The sequence below is a fragment of the Aspergillus melleus genome, assembly GCF_016097325.1.
Source record: "Aspergillus melleus strain CBS 546.65 chromosome Unknown contig4, whole genome shotgun sequence".
Classification (NCBI taxonomy): domain Eukaryota; kingdom Fungi; phylum Ascomycota; class Eurotiomycetes; order Eurotiales; family Aspergillaceae; genus Aspergillus; species Aspergillus melleus.
Window position 1 is genome coordinate 2,001,990 of NW_025763373.1, and position 20,955 is coordinate 2,022,944.

Below are 20,955 nucleotides of genomic sequence, written 5' to 3' on the forward strand. Positions count from 1 at the left end.
GCAGCAGAAAGAAAGGAACGAAAAGGGAAGAAGATCGTCAATAAATAGTCATTTCCAACGGGGCTGGAAAGTGGAATGGACCGAACGCTGATCTTCATTCCAGATCATCGTGAGCGAGCCTTATCACTCTGTTGACCGCAGAGTTACATACACCGGCATCCTCGCTATTTTTGACAGCATAGCCGAGTGGCAGGACAATCCTTCGCCCACAAGGCTTCGGACAACTTCCAACATGCTCGAATTTGCGACGATAACTTGGCATCCACACGGCCGGGTACCGGTACTTTTAGCCCCCGCGCTAATTCGACCTGGCGCCGGGTACCTGTACTGCCCAACAAACAAACAGGGTTACATCCCCTGCGCCAACGAGACGGAGACGGTGACATCCTTGGATGCGCACAATGAGACTGTTTCACTCGCTTCATCCTGTCATTTATCAACGGAGATTGCCTCGCGCGATCAGATGGACTCCTATCGACTCGGCGACTTCCTTGGCTAAGCACCTTCAGTCCTTCAATTTTGCGGAGATGCGGGGAAGGTCGAGGAAATTCGGGATGGTCCGAGACGACAGTTCAGTCCCATGGTTTCATCCGCCACTGACGAGATTAAGAATTCATATTCAAAAATGTTACCCAAGACAAAACGAATGATGATGCCAAATTATGCAGTCCCGCAGCAGCTTCAGTCGACTCGTGATCATTCTCAAACCGGTCTCGGTTCTCCCATGATTCACATCAACAGTCCCGAAGAAAAATTAAGAAGATTATGTATATCCAAGAGTACCATCCAAGAAATCCTCCCTTTATACACATTAGACACTAAATTATGAGAAATTCAGGGCAGAGCCAGGGGAAGCACCAGCCATCCCATCTTCCATCACTCGCTGAATCAGCCACCTCCACTTAAGCATACTCATAGCAGAAGTCTTCCGCGTGAGTGCTCATGAGCTCGCCAATTGTCTTGGGTTCGCTCAGAACGCCAAAGTGAAGCTGCGTTTCCAGCGTCACATTCGGGGTAGACGGGGCGTTGAACATGCTGCTGGTACCGTACAGCGCCGTCAGTCGAGTCTCCTCGTCTTGGGCCTGCCAGAGTGCCCAGGTACGGTCCACCATGGCGTGGTGAAGGAAAAAGATCGGATCCTGGGGCGAACCAAAGAAGTCGCCCATGATGGGTCCCACCGATTGATGGCCGGCGGAATGCGGGCCGACAAAAAAGTTTTCCTTCGGGAATTGTGGCCCCTCCCGACCATCCATATTGAACTGGAAAGAGCGAATGTCGGGTGAGCCGAGAAGGCGATCGACTGCTGTCTGGTTGAGCCAGAGGCGGGAGCTGGTGTCGTTGAAGGACCGGGCAAAGCATCGCGGCTCGTAGTCGAAGAACGAGGAATTCACAGAGCTCGCTCCGACGAATGAATTTAGGTCGGGAAGATGCACTTGAAGGTTCGCGAAGGGACCTGTCGTGACGCAGCCGCCGGTCGCATTCTTGGTCAAGGCGGGATCATTGCCGGGATAGGGCTTGCTGGGATCGCCGTTGCCGGACAGAGAAGTCGGGGAACCATCGAATTCCGGGCTAGAACCGAGATCGCCGGCCGAGAGAGCCCAGTTCCAGTACCTGCAGAAGATCGCATCAATCACAATGAACGCCGGTGAACAAGAAAAGGCAGACGAACGGTTGGTGTCCTTCATATCCACATTCCTCTTTGAGAGCCTGTTCCCACAGCCAGAGATAATGACGGTGCCAGGAAAGGAAGACGCCGTTGAAGTGAATACCAAGAGTGCTGTTGATATGCGTTCTGCAAACATGATCAGCCACTGTCCAGGTCTACCATAAGCTAATGGGAAAGCCATACATCGTGAAGTCATCCATCCGGCTGCGGGCCCCGGGGTAGTGCTCGGTGGGCAGCTTGCCCGGCTTTTGCTGCATACACTTGACGGCTTTGATATAGCTTTTGCGCGTTGACGAAGGAAGCTCTCCCCTGCGGCAGAAGTCAGTTTATGCTTTCCTGGGCCAGTCTGCAAGGCGTCCGGCGAACACGAGAGACGTACCATTCCTGTCGTTTCTCCCTCACGTCGGAGGAGCATTTGCCAGCCCAGACAGCAAGGACCCAAAGGCTTAGCAGGATCAGAGTTCTGGCCATGGTTGCTGAAGGTGGGCTTCTGGGAGCTGCCGGCTTTGGAGATGAAATACTCTATAAGCGGCACTGGGGGAAAAGGATGCCGTACCCGAGGGATCCGAAAGCTGGAGATTCTTGACTGGGTTGTTCAATGAACTTCCATGGATCCAGGGGACTTTAAAAAGCTTGGAAGTTGCTTGAAGGTACCAACCAGGGTGGATCCCAAAAGGAGACAAACGACAAGGAAAAGAAAAAAAAAAGAGAAAAGAGAGGTGAGAGAGATGGGAATAGTCTGCTCCTAGGACCCGCATGACTATTGCTGCATGCAAGCCAGGAGAAATAAATCGATATATCAGCCATCATGCAGCGGTATCATGCATGAATGTCATACAGTACAACCCAGAAAAACGGTTTGTCCCGATGTATGGAAAAGCGGGAAAAGTTAACACAGTTTCGGATGCAACGCAGTGATCGGGCTTCATTGTCTGGACACTGATCATTGACGCCACGAGTGACAGATCTCATGTCGAGTCGTCATCGTCATCCATTGGCTTCCGTCCCTTGCAGTGGGGGAACTGACCGCTTCCAAGATCTCCAAGATCTCGGGAGAGGGGCGAGACCGGTGGGAATGGAGCATTGCAAAGGAAACGACGGAAGGGCGGGGAGGAGAAGAACCAGAGTGGGATCGGAGGAAAGGAAGCGGAAGCCCAAGGAGAAAGGAAAGTATGGAAAGCCATTATTGATGCCCCGTGACTCCCGCTATCGATAAGAGGGTTCCTAATTGGGAGATACAGCGATCACTGCCGGATCAGGGCGGATCGGCAAACATTCCCCGATGCCGCAGGTTACCGGTACGTCTCGGTCAGCGCGGGTTTGCTTGGTTCAGGATGTACCCTGTACTTACAGCATGTTAATGTATACCACTGCTGCAGCTCGGAGAACACGGCAAACAGACGTTCTGTATCTGCTGCAGGCATTCTTGCTTTTTTTTTGTTCTTTCTTTTTCCTTGTTCAACTGTTTTCTCTTTTCTCCTTTCTTGGGTTATTCTTGGCTTGTGCTCGACTCTCCTTGACTTTCTCCGTCTGCAAGGGACCGACGAATGATAGAAAACTATTACTTACAAAGTGCACAGCAGCCATAGCTTCGTCCGCCTCGTCGCAAGACATGACCAAAAGAAGTGCTTCAGCAAGCCATTGCCGAAGACAATTCCACTTGTAGTGAGGCAGTCAGATAGAATCTACTCCGTACGAAGTGATTCCGCTAGAAATCCCGCATAGTTGCCCAACGCCTCGCATCCCAACATTCAACATCCCCCACTTATCCTGTACATATTTCGACATGCACCTGCTCTCTCGATAAAACCTAACCAATAAAGTCAAGGTGAAAAGCATCCGACGTAGATACATCAATGGTATTCCCTCCCCCGCTTCCGCGGATCGCCAATAATTCAATAGCGGAAGCACCTCGTATCTCGCTCTCATGGCCACCGCTGGAGGAATTCCAGAGCACGCGATTATGGACGGCCACCGCCCGACCGATCAGATGCTAGTCGACCAAGGTTTGCTCTATCGCCATACTCAGCAGGTTGACAAGCTCGTCCTGCACTTCCATAGGGAAGAACCGTCTCCGAGGAAAGTCGGTCACCACCATGGCGAAAGAGGGCATTGGCGGAGACCGTGCGAGACTCTCCGGATCTGGGTCAGGTTAAGCTTTGCGTCCTGAATGTTAAAAGTGATGCGGCAGAAAAGGGGTCGATCCGCAGTAAGATGAGAACTGATTGGAAACTCTGTCTCCCACAAAGAGCGGAAATGTCGTCCGTCTCAGGGCCCCTCCAAGAGCCCATCCCGCTCTCGGAGGATATTAACCGGGGTCCTGACATCCACTTTGTGATTTCAATCCAGTTCAAGCGTTCGGTGTAGCACTGCATGGAGCGGTTCCCCGGTGTGGTGTGTGTGTGTGTGTGTGTGTGTGTGTGTGTGTGTGACCTGGGGAACGACACGTCCGCGACATGGGCTGACATTCGATAAGTCATGCTTGCTTGGCTATAGGTCAGAACAGATTGTCAACTGGTCCAAGCTACACGTCTGTTTGATACCTCGCGTTCTTAAAATATGGCCCGGCTAGGAGCATTAGCGGAGAAGCAAAGGGAAAAATTGGCGCAAGTGAGTCGCGCCTCCAGGCCATTGAAGCTACCAAAAGTCATTAATTTCATGCCAAGTAAAAGAAAGGAAAACACAATCCAAGCTGTCGCTATACACTGGATTCACGCCTTTTCCAATTTCCGTTCAAGCTCGATCCCTTCCTTGAAAGCCTCCTGCAACGCCAATCTCTCCTCCGCCGACGGGACCACGCAAGGCCGTCGGGGCTGTACTCCGTATCCCCGGTAGCTCTGTAGCGCACTCTTGACAGCAACGAACCCTCCCTTGATTGCATGCCAGTCGGCTCGGGCCACAATCGCTTGCAGCCGCTGGGCCTCTTCCACCCGGCCGGCCCGGTACAGCTCCATGACCTGCACGCAGGCGCGAGGGATCAGATTGGCGACTCCGCCGATGATACCCGCCCCGCCAGCGATGAGGGTCTGGAGCGTGAAATCGGCAGATCCGCCGAAAGTTAGGAACTCGGGTTTGGCCTGGGCCGTGATACGAGCCAGCTTCCCGGTGTTGCCACACGTCAGCTTCACCCCGACAATATTTGGGTGCTCTGACAGGGCCAAGATGTCATCGGAGCTGAGGTCCAGACCCGACGACGCACCGGGGAAGTTATAAATGAGCACGGGAATGGGCGACGCGGTAGCCACAGCGCGGAAATGCTCGCGGAGGCTCTCGCCATCGACAAGGCCCTTGTAGTAGCACGGTGGTAGGACCAGGGCATAGTCACCGCCAGCGTTAGCGGCATCGGTGCAGAACTGAATGGTCTCTCGCGTGGAGGAGGAACCACAGCCGACAATGAGTGGCATTGTCGAAGCACCCTGAGCATCTAGAGCTCGACGAGTGGCGGCCGTGATGACATTTCGCTCGTCGCGGTCCAAGTGGACAGCTTCACCATTGCTCCCTTGCACCACCAGACCTGCCACGCCGGATTGAGCAAGGTAGGCAGCATGTTTCTCGACCGTGGGGACATCCACGTCCTCGTTGGGGCCGGCAAAGAAGGCGACCGTGGGCACGTAGACGCCGGGGGTTAAGGGCCGCGGTCCCGTTGAACCGTTGATAGCCATGATTGAGAATACGATAGTAGACTAGCAAATCGTCCAGATGTTAGCGATAGGAGAGGGGACGAAAGAAATGAGCAAAGTTGGTCCGGGGCCGTGACTGACTCGAGTTGAGTGGAGATGGATGAGAGGTGACGGTACGCAGTAGGATGAGAGGAGAGGAAGGAGAAGAAGAGGAAGAGGACAGAATTAAGAACGAAGAACAAACATGAGGAGAGACCAAGGAGGAAAGTGGTCCCAACGAGAGGGGTCTCCAATTGCGCATCGATCAAAGGCAGAATTGGCTGTGATGCAGATGATCCAAGACCGCATCCCACCCCCACGCACCCCACAGAAGGAGGGGAGACGATCCATTGAAAGGGCTCTTGATGATGGACAGCGAATGATGATTGACGGAGAGTAGAGAAAGTCAGAATGGATTCACCCCCACGTTGTTCCCATTGGCAGACGATTCGGAATATTGTCCGAGGGGGATGGGAAAAGCATTGCGGAGAGAGAAGATGAAGAGAATGGAGAAGAACAAGAGTAGAAGAGGAGGAGAAGAGGAGAAAGAGACGGAGGAGAGGGGAGGAGGAAGGGGAAGGGAGGAGGAGGAGAAGAGAAATACACAATACACAGGATGCAATACACAATACAGTCCGCATGACTACTAGTAGCCTGACAGACCAGGCAGCAATACCGTATGGAACCGTCATGTCTCGAGTCTCCCCGACGAGGAGAAGAAGGAACAGCCTCAAGATGGACGCATTCGGTCACCACCGCAATCAACATGCCGCCCATTGAATGCCATTGAGCTCTCCGACTTGGTTTCTCCTATCATTGGGATCCCATCTACTTCAATCCCTTTCCGCTCCTCTTCTTCCACCTTCCTCACTGCCCCCCTCTCGCTCTTCCCCTCTCTCCATCTCTCTCTCATGACCTCCACCTCCGTCATGACCATCCGATCGAGGTCGACTTTGCGCGTCGACGAAGACGTCGCTCCTCCGCCATCGAAGCGCCCTCGTTTGCATGCGCCCGTGTCTCACCGTCGCAAGAGCTCCCCCGATCTCCTCGATACCACCATCGACGATTCGCCCTCCAAACCGATCGTACCCCTGCGACACTCCACGCGCCGACCGGGCCCTCTCTCCTCGCCCTCCTTTCACACCAACGCTCCCTCCTCCTCGTCCCATCCTCCTCCTGCCACCCCACGCTCCAAAGATCTGCGAATCCATCGTCGCGAAACCCCCTCGACCACCGCGCTCTTCCTGCGTGGAGGTCGCGAAAGCCCCGATCCTCTCGACACCATCTCTCCGACCACCGATCCTGTTCGCTCGCCCGGCCGCCCGTCGTCCGTGCGCCGTCCGGCTCCGACCCCAGAGTCCGCCGGCCGGCGTCGCATGCAGAAGACCGCTCGTCCCTCCGCCCAGTCCCCCGCCGCTTCCTCGTCGCATCTGCCTACCCCTGCGCAGACGCAACCGTCTCCCGGCATCGCTCACGATGCGCCTCCCCTCGCGTCGGCCGATCAACCGGAACCGCAGCCGCAACAGCAACAGCAGCAACGGCGGTCCCTCCGCTCGCATGATGGGGGTTCCCTCGCGCGCAGTGAATTGGCGCTGTATTTCCCGAACTACGAGCAGTTGCTGAGCTTCGAGCCTCCGAAAGCTGGTAGGACCTGGCCAGACATATGCAGAGAGGGGCAGAGAGCTGACCAGACCAGAATTTCTTGCCAGCCAGACTAAGATTAAGCTCGTCGATGATCTTCCGGAACCTCTCTCAATCTCGGCGCTGCCGGCCCTTGATACGGAATCGCCGTTTGGAAACCCGTTGGTCAATCTACATAATTGCGAGACCATCACTCTTCCCGCTCCGGTTGAATCGAAAGAAACGCCCTCGGACACCAAACAAGATGCAGACAAGAGGGATGAAGATGAAGAAGAGGACCCTCTAAACGAAGCAGCCTACTTCCGAGCTCACCGGCGCAATGAACGGCAGGAGAAACAGCTGCGGAACATCGAGCGCGAACGCGCGCAGCATGAGAAACAGCAACTGGAACGTCTGGTGGACGAGCTGCAAGGCCAAGACTGGCTAAGAGTCATGGGAATCAGCGGGGCCACGGACCAAGAGAAGAAGCATTACGAATTGAAGCGCGACTTTTTCGTCAAGGAGCTCTCGGCGCTGATCCAGAAGTTCAAGATCTGGAAGGAAGAGGAGAAGCGACGCAAGGCCGACAAGGAGAAGCTGCGCGTCGAGTCCGCCGAAGACCTCGATGCCACGCCCCAACAACACCACCATCTTCATCAATCCCTCTCCGCGTCTGCATCGACATCCCAGAAACGTCGCTCCACCGACGCAGTGATCGAGGACTCGGAAGACCCCGGTGAATCGCCAGCTACCTTGCTCTCCGACGCTCCGAGCTACGGCGAGACTCCAGATGTCAACGACGTTGACGCCTGGGCAGCTCGCCAACTCCATCAGGAAGCCCGCTCTGCCACCGCCGGAAAGAAACCAAAAGCATCATCTACCGCCGGCGAAGGAGGACGCAGGAAATCCAAACCCAACAACGCCACCAACAACACCGCCCCAGAACCTGTTGCAAACGCGGCTGCCACACCAACAACAGCCGCAGCGACAGCGCAGCCCCCGCACACCCTACACCCTCCCCCCATCTTCGTCCCCGACAAGGCATTCACCTCTTTCTTCTCGAAGCGTCACGTCCGAGATGCCGCACTCTCTACTCACCGGAAAGGTCGAGTCCGACTGGCTTTCGGACACCCCGTCCCCGAACCAGAGGAAAGAGAGTTCGAACTACCAGCCGACATACTGACTGCAGAGGCGATCGATTCATGTCGACGCAAACGCAGACGTATGAAGCGGGCAAGTCGGACGGGGTCTTAGAAGATTCGATTTGGTCCAAATATCTTGTTTGTTTTTCTGTATCTTCTTCAATAAGGGTATTATTATTATTCGACTTGCGTGCGTGCATACATTTCTTTTCCTCCCTCTCATCCCTATCGTTATACTTTTGTTGTTTCCTTTATCTTGCTTTTGTTTCTGTTTGTTCGATAGGTTTCCATTAACTGGTTTATTCAATCGGGGTGTTTAAAATACTGGCATGGATGGCATTTCATTGCATGGCGTTGTCCTTGTTCCTATTCTGCCCTTCATTGTCTGTTGTTTTGTTTTGTCTTGTCGTTTCGAATGTATACGCTGAACTGTCACCGTCTAGCCGGCCTAAACCTGTTTTTCCTGTCCACATTTGAAGGAGTTGTATTCATAAACGTTCGATCAATTGATCAGCTTAAGTGGCTAGATTCGGTATGTATCTTGTTTATCCCTTACCTGCGTTTGGATCAGAGATGCAAGAGACCGGTCCTGGACTTATAGCGTTATCGTTGTGGTTGTGGTTGTGGTTGTGGTTGTGGTTGTGTTAGAGTTATGGTGACTGTACCGATAACAGGTAGAAATATCAAGCATGTCCAGGTAGACAGTCTGTATTGGATACTTTTAGGTTCAGTCAAATGGATGATATTGGTTGTGCATGGCATTATTGGGGTATATGGATTTGGCTTGTACAGCTGGCAAGTCGATTGTTCATGTATTCTTCATCTATCCTTCCTAAATTCTTCATATATACATAGAGGTGCAAAACGGTTGCTGAGAATATGCGTTTTCTTAGGAGTTGTCCGCACAGGAAAAGCTGGCACTACTGGGATTATCATGGATGGCTTTCCCCGAGACATACAGGCCGAGACCGCACTAATTCCACCAAGGAGGGACATAGTTAGCTTCGCAGAACATGAACGCCGGAATACATTCCACTCATGCAAACAGCCCATTTGAAACGAAAAAGAAAAGGGCTGGAAGGACATACCAAACAAGCCCCAACAGCAATATTTCCAATATTAACAACCGTTAGGAGGATTTTCCTCGGCGAAGAAAACCACACCCCCTTGTTCATATACAGCCAGAACATACCGCTGAGGCCAAAGGTGAACCAAGAGGCGAACAGGGCCGTGATGAGACTGAGCAGGTTGCTGAAGACGGGGATAGCCTCGGCGATGATCCAGGCGAGGATCCAGAGGAAGAGGCCGATGGCGACCCAGGAGCTGATGGCGAGCCAGTCGCGCTTGTGCATGCGGTCGGTGCCGCGGAAAATGCGAATGTAGACGTACTTGAAGGCAATGTGGCCGTTGATGACGCCGGCGATGATGATCTGGTTTGGATGTTAGGAAATGTCGCTATATGCAGGACGTGGGAGAAGGTAGGGAGGAAATATACAGTGGGTAAGGCGATGCCATAGGCTACTTTGGACACAACCGGGCTGGCTGAACCCAGGGCAGGAGAGGCAACGTCGGCACCGCCGAAGCGGTAAATCACAACGGCGGCGATGATGTATAGCGAGATATCGACACCCTGCAGTAGACACAAAGCTTTGGGGAAGTCGCGGGGATCCTTGAGTTCGGCGGCAAGACCGAAGAAGGCAGCGTGGCCGGCTAATAGGGTCAGCAATTCATATCTTTATAGGACAAGTTCAAAGGCTTACAGAAAGCAAAGACGATGTTGGTCACGGCGGTAAACCCGTTAACAAAATCGGTTTTGACAATAGCATCAACGCGATCTCCAGGATGTAAGATGCCTATTCCAATCATGGCAATGAACACGGCTGACAGAATGCTGATGAAAGCTAGAGATTGATGTTAGGATATGGATTCAGGCAAACAAGAGGGCGAAGAAAGCTCACAAACTAGTGACAACCATGACATCTTTGCCAAGGTACGAGGCAAAGATAGAATAAAGGAAACAATCATCCCAACCACACCGAATACAATGGAACACGTCCCATGATTTGTGATGGTGTTCATGGCAATGGTGAAGGTAAGCAAGTGACTGGCCATGATAAAAACCAGGAATAGCATTTGGCCAATTCCTAGCAGCTCTCGACCAAAGCTGCCGGCAAGCACCTCGCCGGCGTCGGCCATGTTTGAGATATGCGGGTATTTCCATTTGAACTGCCCGATCACATATCCCGTATACGTCGCCAGAAATCCCAGACCGATGAGAACGATGATGGCGCTGCTCCATGTTAGCCAACAGGTACGCGGTTCATCAACAACATGAAGCTGTACGTACGGAACTAAGCCAAGCCCAGCCACAGCAGCGGGTAACGATAGAACACCAAGAGAGACCGTTTCAGCTACCATGAGCAGACCACATTGCCTAAAATAATATGACAAAGGTTAATGACAATTTCGAGATGCTCAACTGAAACCGCTGATTCCTACATACCACCACTTCAGAACCTTGTACTTGACCTCGGCGAACTCCTCGTCACCAAAGGCATCTTGCATGTAGGGAGGCGTGTCCAGCTTCTTCTCATCCATGCCAATGGATGCTTGATCTGCCGGCAGACCCTTTTGCTGAACATCCTCAAGGTCGAGGGTATTCGAGGGAAGTGAAACGATCTGAGGTGGACTCATAATGAAAACACTGGACCAGGGTAAATGTCCTAGTAACAGGGAGAAGGAAGAAGAAACAGGGAGGAGAACAAGAAGACCTGTCCCTGAGAGGTAGAACAATGAGAGACCCCGAAAGCCCCGGCTATAAGAGGAGAAGCCCAGAGAGCAACCAGTCGAAGGCCTGCACACTAGAGAGAAAAGGACAGAAAACCGCGCACCAAACACGAGAGGAGCATTTCCTCCTGCCTCTTCTGGAGAGCTTGTGGCTGCCTTCTACTGCTGCATCTGCTCCGCAACCAACGTCTTGTCCTCGCTCCATGACCAGTGAAGATCGCGTGGTGCCAGTGGGCCGATGGGCCCGAGTCGGACTGGGTCAAACGAATCACGACAATGCGACGTAACAGAAACCTCCAAGCGGACTGTCACAGCCTACCGAGATCCATTGTGGAACTGGGGAAGAAGCCGGATAGAAAGTCTAGCCCGGACTAGGCCAATCAACATGTTTGACATTAACAATTGGCGACGTTGCAATCATCCCAACAAAGACCGACTGTCAAGTCGACAAGCGTGGACGAAGTATCCCATTGACAGCCATTCTTTAAGAGCTCAGTGACCTCATACATCCAATTTTGCAGAGGATGATCGACAGCACAACCAGGACAGGTGTCGGCTTAAGCCGGTTAAGCTCCAGTATGGCGCGCTGGCTGGTGGCGAGCAGAGCGGCCAAACCTCTTATCTCCTACTGGTCTCAGGCCCAAGACGCTATACCACGAGGCTAAACCGAATTGAACAGTCCCTGCTTACTTGCAGCTCCGCCGGGCCGGTCAAGGTAGCATAAATGGCGTGAAGGAGCGCTGCCCTGGCCGAGGCGATCTAGCTTCATCCGCCATAGTATAGGCATAGTATACGCGTCGATCTGCCGGGTATTTTCTCGTGAACAACACTGGATATTTCACCTAGGTATACGAATACTGCAGTTTAATATGCAGTGAATGCGAAAGGGTCAAGTTATCAGGACCCATTTCTTTGCCACAGCAGGTGGAACCCGAGTGGAGATGCGCCTTGGTCAATTCATTGATATGATTTTAGGATAGGAGATAACAGAGAGTTGATACACAGCATCGTTTGTCATGAATTGGCATTAGGCAGATAAGAGGCTGGTCGCGTTACGATCAGCAACATCCATGAACTCATAGGAGAGATGAGTGCAGACAGATCGTCGGGTTGACTGCTGCCAAGCCGGTGGACACCGGCGCCTCCGGTGGTTTCACGCCAAGGAGAGAACAATCACCGAGGAAGATTCACATCTTCGTTCTTGCATTCATATGAATTGACCGACCAAACTCAACAACGGCATCGTTATTAGACTCAACCCCAGATTTTCCACCCCAGAATCGCTACCCCAGCTGGGTCTTTTCAACTGGAATCTGGAGAGACTGGAGAAAGAAAGTGGACAATTTGTCACTAGAAACGCCACGACTGGGCGACGCATCATTCCATTACCAAATATTATGGAGCTGGCCAAAATAAGCTCTGCCCCCTGAGCCTGAGACGACAACTCCACGATGCGGGATTTTCAATAGGAAACGCCCGGATGGATCATCCTTTGCCCATCTGGTCTCCGGGGTAGTTCTCATTAGTCACGGTTTCGGGTGTTTGGCACTGCTCCATATTCTCTCCTGTGTCTGGGGATGCAAAGGGAATCGCATCTCGGATATTTGAAACACCCTGTTCCTGCCGCTTAGGGTGCCTGCATCATACGCTCGTCTAGCGACGGCCATCTCGGAGAAATATGCCTCTCTGTCAGGTTCTCCTGCAGTTGTCGATCTGAGCCGCCCGAAATTGGTTTGAGAGAAATTCTGCTCCATCATGCCGGTCGCCACCTATTGAGAGACACTGATCTAGACACCGATCTGTGATGTGGCCGTGCTACTTTGCAGCTTAAGAAGCGGGCGTCATGAAAGCCAGACTCGCGGATTTTCCCTTAATTCAACTGTGTAATTCAATCTCTGACACTATCTCCCTTAGAAAACATATCTCACATGGACAAAAGCACGAGGAGGGCTGGCGCCATGGTCCCCATTCCTTCCCTAAACTGGGGTTCTCGAACAATCACGACAGGATCTCGTACGAGCCCATGCGGCGCGGGGGCACGCGTCGGGCGAACATAATGTCAATTTCTTCGAATGTGCGTCCCTTGAGCTCGGGAACATAAATCGAGCTCATGGCTGTCGCTACGGCTGCGCAGCCCCCGAAGACGAAACCCACCTTGCCCTTCATGTTCGCCTCATCGGGATTGACCATGTATGGAATGACGACGTTCATGAAAATGCCGAAGGCAGCTTGAACGGCAGTCGCCAGAGCCGTTGTTCTTGCTCGAAGCTGGGGGGTCGACACTTCGCCAAGCAACACAAAAGAAATGGCGCCGATGGTCATGAAGTAGAAGAAGGCGTATATCACAGTGCAAGCCGCCTGCACCCACTTAGCGGCATCAGATGGAACGACGTCCATGATGCCAATCAAGAGCAGTAAGGCAGTAAGAATTGCCATGCCCGAAACGAACATTCGGCGACGACCAAAGGAGTTAAGGATGAACCAACTCAGGAAGTTGCCAAACACACCGCACGCGGTGACCCCAACCCCAGGTCGAAGGAGTGAGAAGGTTCCAGTCCGGCCAGCTCAAAGAGGTAGGTGGAGTACCCCAAGACAAAGATGATGCCGACAAGATGCTGGCATACAAATCCACCACACGAAATGCAGGTTCGCAGGAAATTCGTACCCTTGAAGCAGTCTGTGTAACGTGTATTTGCTTGGTGGGAGCTCTCCTCGATTGAATGTTCAATTCCAGAAAGCATCATATGTGCGTCGGTGCCTTTCCCCCAAAGCTTTTCAAGGCCTTTACGCGCCTGGTCCATCCGGCCTTTGCGGATCAAGTACCAGGGGGACTCTGGAGCAAAGGGCAATCCAGCAAGCAAGAAACATGTAAAAAAGAGCTGAACCGCAAAAGGTCCCGCATATGCCCATCGATCCGTCCGATGACTGAAACCCTTCACCACCGAGTTAGAGAGCAACTGGCCTATACAGATCCCAAGGTTGATCCCGGCCGTCGACGGACCGCGCAAGATGACTGGGGTGATCTCACTGCACATAAGAGGGCCAAGGGTGAGGAAGAACCCAAGTCCAACGCCGAGGATGAGCTTCGACACGAGAAATGCCACGCGGACGCCCGCAAATACTTCCCCAAACGTACCGCCTGTGCAGAGACATAGCCCAACGACCAAGGAGCTCTTACGGCCAATTCGCTCGGCCAGCCAACTGCAGAAGAAGCCACCAAAGAACTGACCGATAGAGCTGGCGACGTTGAAGGCGGATTGCCAATCAGCAGGCAGAATAGCTTCGCCATCCAGAACGTATCCAAAGTCGCGTCGAAAAGATTCCACCGCAATCATGGCACCTTTGATTTGTGCATCAAACCCCCTAAACACCATGGGTATATTAATATTGTCTGTTGCACACTGTAGATAGGAAGACTGTACCATCCGACGGGACACATTGCCCAGTAAAAAGACCAGAAGATGAGAGTCTTGTGGTGGATGAACATATACGCCAGGGTCATATGGTCTTCATTGTGCCGTGCTTGAAGACCATCCTCTATGTGATTCACAGATGCCTTGCTTTCGATCGCTTTGACGACTGAAGGGTCCCCCATGATTTGGAACGTGAAGATTTGTTAGAGAAGCATGAAAGGCAGAGATGCCATAGAAGGCTTCTTGGGGATTTTGTGCGCGTCAGCCCTCATTGCCTGATATCGGCTTAATGAGCTCTGGAACGAAGTCTAAATTGAATCCACTGACTCGATCTTGGTTGTTCTCGATGAGATGGCCCGATTGACCACCGTCTGACCCCGGATTTTCCTGTCTTTACCCCAGAAAATTGGTGGCCCGCGTCTCGCGGAGTGTCGGAGATCGGAGTGGGCCCATCCGTAAGATGGCGCTATAAAGTATACTAACCAAGGACTTCCCCTCTCGACCTTGCCGATATTCCGCACCCTCTTCCCTTGCTACATCTACAGCGGGGCAAACAGATATGGCACATCCTCCTTCACCACCTGAGAACTCACCCCCCAGCAGTCTCACCATACCAGCGACTGGCCATAAACGACCTGCGCCCCGGGGAACGTCGGCATATCCTCGTAAACGTGCCGTCACCGCGTGCCAGGTATGCCGCGCCCGTCGAACCAAGTGCGACAACGCGAAGCCATCATGTTCATTCTGCCTAAAAGTGGGTGCAGTCTGCATCCAGTCCCCGGTGGACCTATCCAGCTTTGACCCCGCTAGCATCAGGATCCTGGAGAGGTTGAACGATATTGAAGATGCCCTCAAACAGTGTCAGTCTAGCTTAGCTGCTCATGTCCACCGCAGTGCAGATGAGACACGCGAGCCAACAGTTGCGAGCGTGGATCAATCGCGCCTGTTGCCTGCGTCAATCGAGACGATATGTCGCTGGCCAGTCCTCGATTTGCCCTGCTTCAGGAGGGAGGAGGATGTAGTTTGTAACACGCGCGCCGGTCCGGATGTCGATTCTGTCGTCTCCCTTGACGACTTACAGCCCTCACTGATTCGACCACTGGTGGATCGGTTCTTCTGCTTTGTTCATGTCAAAGATCCGGTTTTGGATGAGAGACACGCGCCGATTGGTGACTCGTTTGTGCACCGACGGGCTCGATTGGAGCCCCCATTCATGCCTGGCACTGTTTGTCCTGGCCCTCGGCGCCATTGCCACCACATTCGGCACCTCGGACGAAGAGGACACGGCTGTTTCCGACTGCTTGCCACTAGCGAGATCGTTCGCTCGAGCTGCGCAGAAACGCCTAGGACTTACGATCGAGGGTTCGGATCGGGTTCTTGAGGCACAATGTCATTTCTTCGCCGGGGTTTACGCAATGACGGTTTTCGAGCGGGATGGCGCCTGGAAGCTTTTCTTGCATGCACCGGCGTGTTGTCAAAGCTTTCAGTTCCTGCGGTTGCCTCGAGATAATCAGCCTGTTTCCAATCTCTCGGAAACGCCGGTAGCCCCGAACCACCGTTCTCTCGCCCTGGAACAGGCAATCTACTGGTCCTCCTGGAAGTCGGAGCGGGAACTACGCATGCAGATGGACATCGCTGATTTTAGCCTGTGTCCGGCTGACATGGCGATATACCCGTCTTTTTTCCCGACCCCGCCGAGGACCGTGAGTGACCAGTCGGAAGCCATTGGGGATCCCATCTATGATCGGGAGCAGCTATCATGGTACTTTTACCTCTCGGAGATCTGCCTCCGTCGCCTTACGTCTTGTATCGTCAGCGGGATATTGAACTTCAAGTCCTCCTCGGCCGGGCGGTTTCTCGACGAGCTAGCCCACGCTACTTGTATGTACGAGTCTCAGGGAGAAGAATGGGCACTTCGGCTTCCTCAGATGATATCAATAGAGGGTCCTCCGGAGGCGGACGGAGTCTGTCATTTTGTGTTGCGCGGACACCTTCTCAATCTGCAAGAGGTTGTATACTGGCCTTTTGTGGATGCCCTCATTGCCGAACGTCTCGTAGAAGAAGATCAATACCTCGTGCGCAGCCTTGCGAGGAAAGGCCTGCAGAAGCACATGGAACGGCTGTGGGTCAACCGACCGGGATACAACCACCGCCATCATGGAACCCTATTCTTACTGCGCAATTGCTCACGGAGCGCATTGGTTCTCATTGCTGCGGCGCTTTCGATTCGATCCCAATTGGATAGACAGATTGATCCGGGCGTTGCGATGCCTGTTGGATGGCGCGAGGCCGTTTCCTTGGCGTTGGAAATGGCGCTTTATTGGAAGGATATATCGGAGGATAGTGCATATTTGGCTAAGATCCTCGAGTCCGCGTGGAAGAAAGTCGAGAATTATTGATCTACGTACCCTCCTTGTTTTTTTTTTTTTTTTTTTTTTTTTTTTTTTTTTTTTGCTCTAGCTTGGCATCGCGGAATATCGCAGAACGAAACATCCAATCGAATCCCGTTATTTGTTGCGTGCCCACAGACTTGGGCACCTCCCTTTGGAGTATTTTGGTTTGCGATCATACTCATATGAAAATGTTAGGTAGTTGAACAACTAAGAGAGGGCTGAGGGGCACAAGATGGGTCCATATTTGGTTATAAAAAGCGGACAATTATCTCGACGGATCTGTACCTCAACTCATTCCTTTTCTTTGAGCCGGTGGTGATTGAATCTCAATAATATAAGTCAAGCTGCGAATACCCTGACATATCATGTCTTCTGAAATTCAAAATGGGGAGACTCGTCCCATGTTACACACGTCAGGCCCCGACATCGTGGATCCTCAGGGTCGTCGGGTACTCCTGAAGGGCGCCGCGATTGCTGGCTTCCTCAACATGGAAAATTTCGTAACGGGGTATCCGGGGGACGAGCACGAGCATCGTCGAGCTATGGAGGAGGTTCTAGGAAGAGAAAAGGCGCAGTACTTCTTCGATCGTCTGCTCCACCACTTCTTCACCGAAGACGATGCCAGATACTTTGCCTCTTTGGGCTTGAATTGCATCCGCGTTCCGTTCAACTACCGTCACTTCATCGACAACAAGGCCGACCCAGGTGTCTTCAAGCAATCCGGCTTCGATCTGTTGGACCGGGTGGTGGAGATCTGCCGGAAGCACAACCTGTGGGTGATCTTAGACCTGCATGCTGCGCCTGGTGGTCAGAACCAGGACTGGCACAGCGACAGTGGTCTCCCGCGTGCCATGTTGTGGGAATTCAAACCCTTCCAGGATCAGATCATTGACCTCTGGGTGGCCATCGCAAAGCACTATGTCAAAGATCCCATCATCGCGGGATATAACCCGCTCAATGAGCCCGCTGATCCAAGCCATATCGGCTTGTTGGAATGGTATGATCGAGCCAGCGCTGCAATCCGGGAAGTCGATCCCGACCATATCCTCTTCCTGGACGGAAACACCTACGCGATGAACTTTTCCCATTTCGACCGAGTCATTCCCAATGCCGTGTACTCCTGCCACGATTATTCCACCATGGGCTTCCCGATCCCCGGTCAGCCTTTATACAGCGGCACGGCGGCCGAGAAAGCCAAATTGAAGGCCCAGCTAGAACGAAAGATCAGATTCATGCGTGACTGGAACGTTCCAGTGTGGAATGGCGAATGGGGCCCCGTCTATCCGGATTCCAGACAACCAGGAAACGTGCAAGACATCGTGGATAGCCGAATCGCGCTTTTAAAAGAGCAATTGAACCTATACGCCGAAGGCCAAATCAGTTGGAATATCTGGCTCCTCAAAGACATCGGCTATCAGGGGATGGTATACGTGAATCCGGATTCTCCTTACATGCAATTGGTTGGGGACTTTGTTTCCAAGAAACAGCGTCTGGGCGTCGACTTTTGGGGCTGCACTGACAAAGAGGGTGTTCGGGATGTGTATCATCCTTTCCTTGACGGCTTGAAGAAGATGGTTCCGCAGCATCTCCATGGTAAGAAATACCCTCCTACGTAGACGTTCGAGCGTCAGGTTGAGCGGGCTGTTGGGGAGTGTCTGCTTAGTAAGTACCTAACGTGGGAATATGCGGAGTTGTTCAAGGGTAAGTCGGAGGAGGAGCTCGAGGAGCTGGCTGCGTCGTTTGCGTTCAAAAATTGCATTGAGCGGAAGGAGCTAAGCAAGGCTCTTTCGGAGGATGCGCATCGAATGGAGTAGATTTGGTACACATTTTACTGGAGATGTTTGGTTCGGAAGAGTATGAATGACGATTGTTCGATATCTGTGTCCTTTGGGCCTCCATCGCAGGTACGTAGTACTGGCTTGTTCTGTCAATGTCTCAGATATGCATTTTGCTCAGAAATAGATGTAACAAATCTCTCACCTAAATTATCAGTTGTGCTGATTATTGCGTAGATACTTACACAGGTATCACATATTCTGCTGTACATACGGACTAGAGTGGGTTAACCTGACCGCTGTACCTTAACCATAACCTGACCATAACCGCTCGGGTAGGTTACGGTATGACAGTGCTCATAACCGCCGCGGTACGGATAGGTTAAAAGACAGGGTCTATCTTATTTCCCATTAACCGTCGGTGAGATAGATCAGATTAAAATAGTTAGATTAAATATTGCAGATTAATCAATAATTAATATATCTTAATTATTTTCTATATTTTACAATAAATAATATATTTTTGTCTTACAATATTAATGATCTTGTGATCAATAATATGATTTCATCTTTCAGAATGCTTCGAAAATGACATTATCTGAATTTTTTATTTTAGTACGAACATTGAAGAATAAAAGAAAAGCAATATTTATTTTTAAATATTTATTTTTTATATTGTTCAGAATGTCGTGCATAATGTTGAAATAATTGTATTACTTTAATTATGCGTTGGATTTCAACAAATTTCGGCAATGTTTCATTCTTTGGATTTTTATTCAGATTATCTATATCCTCGTCATCATTAATGTAAAAAAGAGTATCATTCATATCATCATTTTCTTTTTTAAAAACAAAAACAATAAAATTTGGATCAATTTCATTAAAAATATCATGATATTTTTCGTTGATAATAAAATAATCGATACATATCTATAATATAATAATTTCAATTATATTAGAATGTAATCGACTTCAATAATAGTGACAAATATCTTAAAAATTATTGAAGAAATATTTAATATTAACATTATTTGTTGCGATTGTTAGAAAATTTTTTGTTATATAATAAAAGATCGAAAATTGGTTTCGACAAGATTGCCAATAAATAATAATATCAATTTGATTTATAATATTTTATTATCAATAAATAAAATAAAAACATAAATTTATCAATAAAACTATTTATTTTCAACATCAAGATAAACCTTAAACTTCTCAAAGATCTCTATAAAAAATACAAATTTTTGTCATTTTAAAAGATAAAAAAAGATCTTATTTAAATTAAACAATAAATCTAAAATAATCAATAATGTGTTTACACTAAGATTTTTGTCGCGATAATAATAAAAGATTTTCTCAAAAATCATTTAATACTTTTGATATCAATCAACATCGTCATTTAATTAAATAACAATTTTGAATTTCTTAAACTTAAATGTAAAATCCAAAATGATTATAATAATATAAATATAGTTTGTTACTTGATATATTTGTCGATAATATTTTCGAAACTTTTTATGGATTTTTTTTAAATCTTTAAGAATTTATTGTTTTCAAGAGATTTGTTTGTTTCGAAAACGATTGATTGCAAGATTTAGATAATTAAACAGATCGTTATAAATATTATAGATCTTATGAATAATCGGACCAGTATTTTTTGAAAGACAAAAGATAAAGATGTAAAAGAGATAAAGAAATTTCAAAAGATATTTCAATTACTTTTATTCAATTGATGTAGAGCGAAAATGGTTAATATTTTGACTATTTCAATGTTAAATGAAACTTTTAATTGATTGATGAAGTTTTAGTGCTTTTTAAATTATAAAATAGATAGAGTTCTATCGGGTTTTACAATCAAGAAGAAGATAATATATGAATTCAGATTCAAGGCATTGTGTAAGTTGGAATCTTTCTCGATATTAAGAGCTAACGTTCACGAATTTAACGATTTTTTGAATCTAAAAAGATTAGAGAAATTTATAAGATTTATATCAATATTAAAGGATTTATTAAGAAGATTAAATACCTTTTCAATAATTCGTAAAATATCATTAGATGATTTCAATGCTTCATCATCATAATCTTATACATAAGAAACAATATCATTCTCAATTGTAATCTGTAATTTACTCATAAAGAAGATAACAACAAATTGAATAACATGAACAAGATAAAAGATATGATATTAATTTCAAATGATTTTAAAAAATTCGGAATCGATAATAGTATCCTGAAATTAGATATTTTCATTCAATTGTGTGTGAAGTTATTTTATAAAAAAAAAGAAAAGAATATCATTATTATTTGTATTGTTCGTTGTCACACTTAATAAACGATGACATAGATTATGTTTATAAAAAACAAAAAATACAATATTAGCAAGAATTTCATTTATATGAAAATCAAATACTGATCAAAAATCCAAAATGATTTTATAATAATTCATATTTTCTGTTAAAAAATATCTTGTTAAAGCAAGAAATGTTTTTTAATTCAGGTT

At 49.4% G+C, this 20,955-nt stretch overlaps 9 protein-coding genes across 9 annotated transcripts; 3 read left to right on the forward strand and 6 right to left on the reverse strand.

The window, feature by feature from the left end:
- Positions 1 to 902: 902 nt before the first annotated feature.
- Positions 903 to 2,137, reverse strand: LDX57_007627 (tyrosinase family protein; the record flags this gene model as incomplete). Its single annotated transcript, XM_046089343.1, has 4 exons — positions 903 to 1,611; positions 1,670 to 1,792; positions 1,850 to 1,975; positions 2,046 to 2,137. The coding sequence occupies 4 exons, from the start codon at positions 2,135 to 2,137 to the stop codon at positions 903 to 905; spliced, it is 1,050 nt and encodes a 349-aa protein (XP_045945313.1).
- Positions 2,138 to 4,377: 2,240 nt separating this feature from the next.
- On the reverse strand, positions 4,378 to 5,328 carry LDX57_007628 (dihydrodipicolinate synthase family protein; the record flags this gene model as incomplete). Its single annotated transcript, XM_046089344.1, has 1 exon — positions 4,378 to 5,328. One exon carries the CDS (start codon positions 5,326 to 5,328, stop codon positions 4,378 to 4,380), a length of 951 nt encoding a protein of 316 aa, XP_045945314.1.
- Positions 5,329 to 5,742: 414 nt separating this feature from the next.
- Positions 5,743 to 6,102, reverse strand: LDX57_007629 (uncharacterized protein; the record flags this gene model as incomplete). The annotated part of the gene is made up of 1 exon (XM_046089345.1): positions 5,743 to 6,102. One exon carries the CDS (start codon positions 6,100 to 6,102, stop codon positions 5,743 to 5,745), a length of 360 nt encoding a protein of 119 aa, XP_045945315.1.
- A 152-nt stretch (positions 6,103 to 6,254) lies between these two features.
- LDX57_007630 (acetyltransferase SAS4-like domain-containing protein) lies at positions 6,255 to 8,199 on the forward strand (the record flags this gene model as incomplete). Its single annotated transcript, XM_046089346.1, has 2 exons — positions 6,255 to 6,969; positions 7,022 to 8,199. The coding sequence occupies 2 exons, from the start codon at positions 6,255 to 6,257 to the stop codon at positions 8,197 to 8,199; spliced, it is 1,893 nt and encodes a 630-aa protein (XP_045945316.1).
- A 777-nt stretch (positions 8,200 to 8,976) lies between these two features.
- LDX57_007631 (neutral amino acid permease) lies at positions 8,977 to 10,781 on the reverse strand (the record flags this gene model as incomplete). The annotated part of the gene is made up of 6 exons (XM_046089347.1): positions 8,977 to 9,060; positions 9,176 to 9,517; positions 9,583 to 9,797; positions 9,848 to 9,988; positions 10,046 to 10,521; positions 10,591 to 10,781. 6 exons carry the CDS (start codon positions 10,779 to 10,781, stop codon positions 8,977 to 8,979), a joined length of 1,449 nt encoding a protein of 482 aa, XP_045945317.1.
- A 2,091-nt stretch (positions 10,782 to 12,872) lies between these two features.
- Positions 12,873 to 13,271, reverse strand: LDX57_007632 (uncharacterized protein; the record flags this gene model as incomplete). The annotated part of the gene is made up of 1 exon (XM_046089348.1): positions 12,873 to 13,271. The coding sequence occupies one exon, from the start codon at positions 13,269 to 13,271 to the stop codon at positions 12,873 to 12,875; it is 399 nt and encodes a 132-aa protein (XP_045945318.1).
- An 89-nt stretch (positions 13,272 to 13,360) lies between these two features.
- On the reverse strand, positions 13,361 to 14,469 carry LDX57_007633 (uncharacterized protein; the record flags this gene model as incomplete). The annotated part of the gene is made up of 2 exons (XM_046089349.1): positions 13,361 to 14,237; positions 14,297 to 14,469. 2 exons carry the CDS (start codon positions 14,467 to 14,469, stop codon positions 13,361 to 13,363), a joined length of 1,050 nt encoding a protein of 349 aa, XP_045945319.1.
- A 413-nt stretch (positions 14,470 to 14,882) lies between these two features.
- On the forward strand, positions 14,883 to 16,686 carry LDX57_007634 (fungal specific transcription factor domain-containing protein; the record flags this gene model as incomplete). The annotated part of the gene is made up of 1 exon (XM_046089350.1): positions 14,883 to 16,686. The coding sequence occupies exon 1, from the start codon at positions 15,415 to 15,417 to the stop codon at positions 16,684 to 16,686; it is 1,272 nt and encodes a 423-aa protein (XP_045945320.1). The 5' UTR covers positions 14,883 to 15,414.
- Positions 16,687 to 16,781: 95 nt separating this feature from the next.
- LDX57_007635 (glycoside hydrolase family 5 protein) lies at positions 16,782 to 18,493 on the forward strand. The gene has a single exon (XM_046089351.1). It carries the CDS (start codon positions 17,046 to 17,048, stop codon positions 18,294 to 18,296), a length of 1,251 nt encoding a protein of 416 aa, XP_045945321.1. The 5' UTR covers positions 16,782 to 17,045; the 3' UTR covers positions 18,297 to 18,493.
- Positions 18,494 to 20,955: the final 2,462 nt, after the last annotated feature.

Excerpts from the sequence above, each read along its gene's own strand:
- LDX57_007635 (XM_046089351.1), top strand. The coding sequence starts at position 17,046 with ATGTCTTCTGAAATTCAAAATGGGGAGACTCGTCCCATGTTACACACG.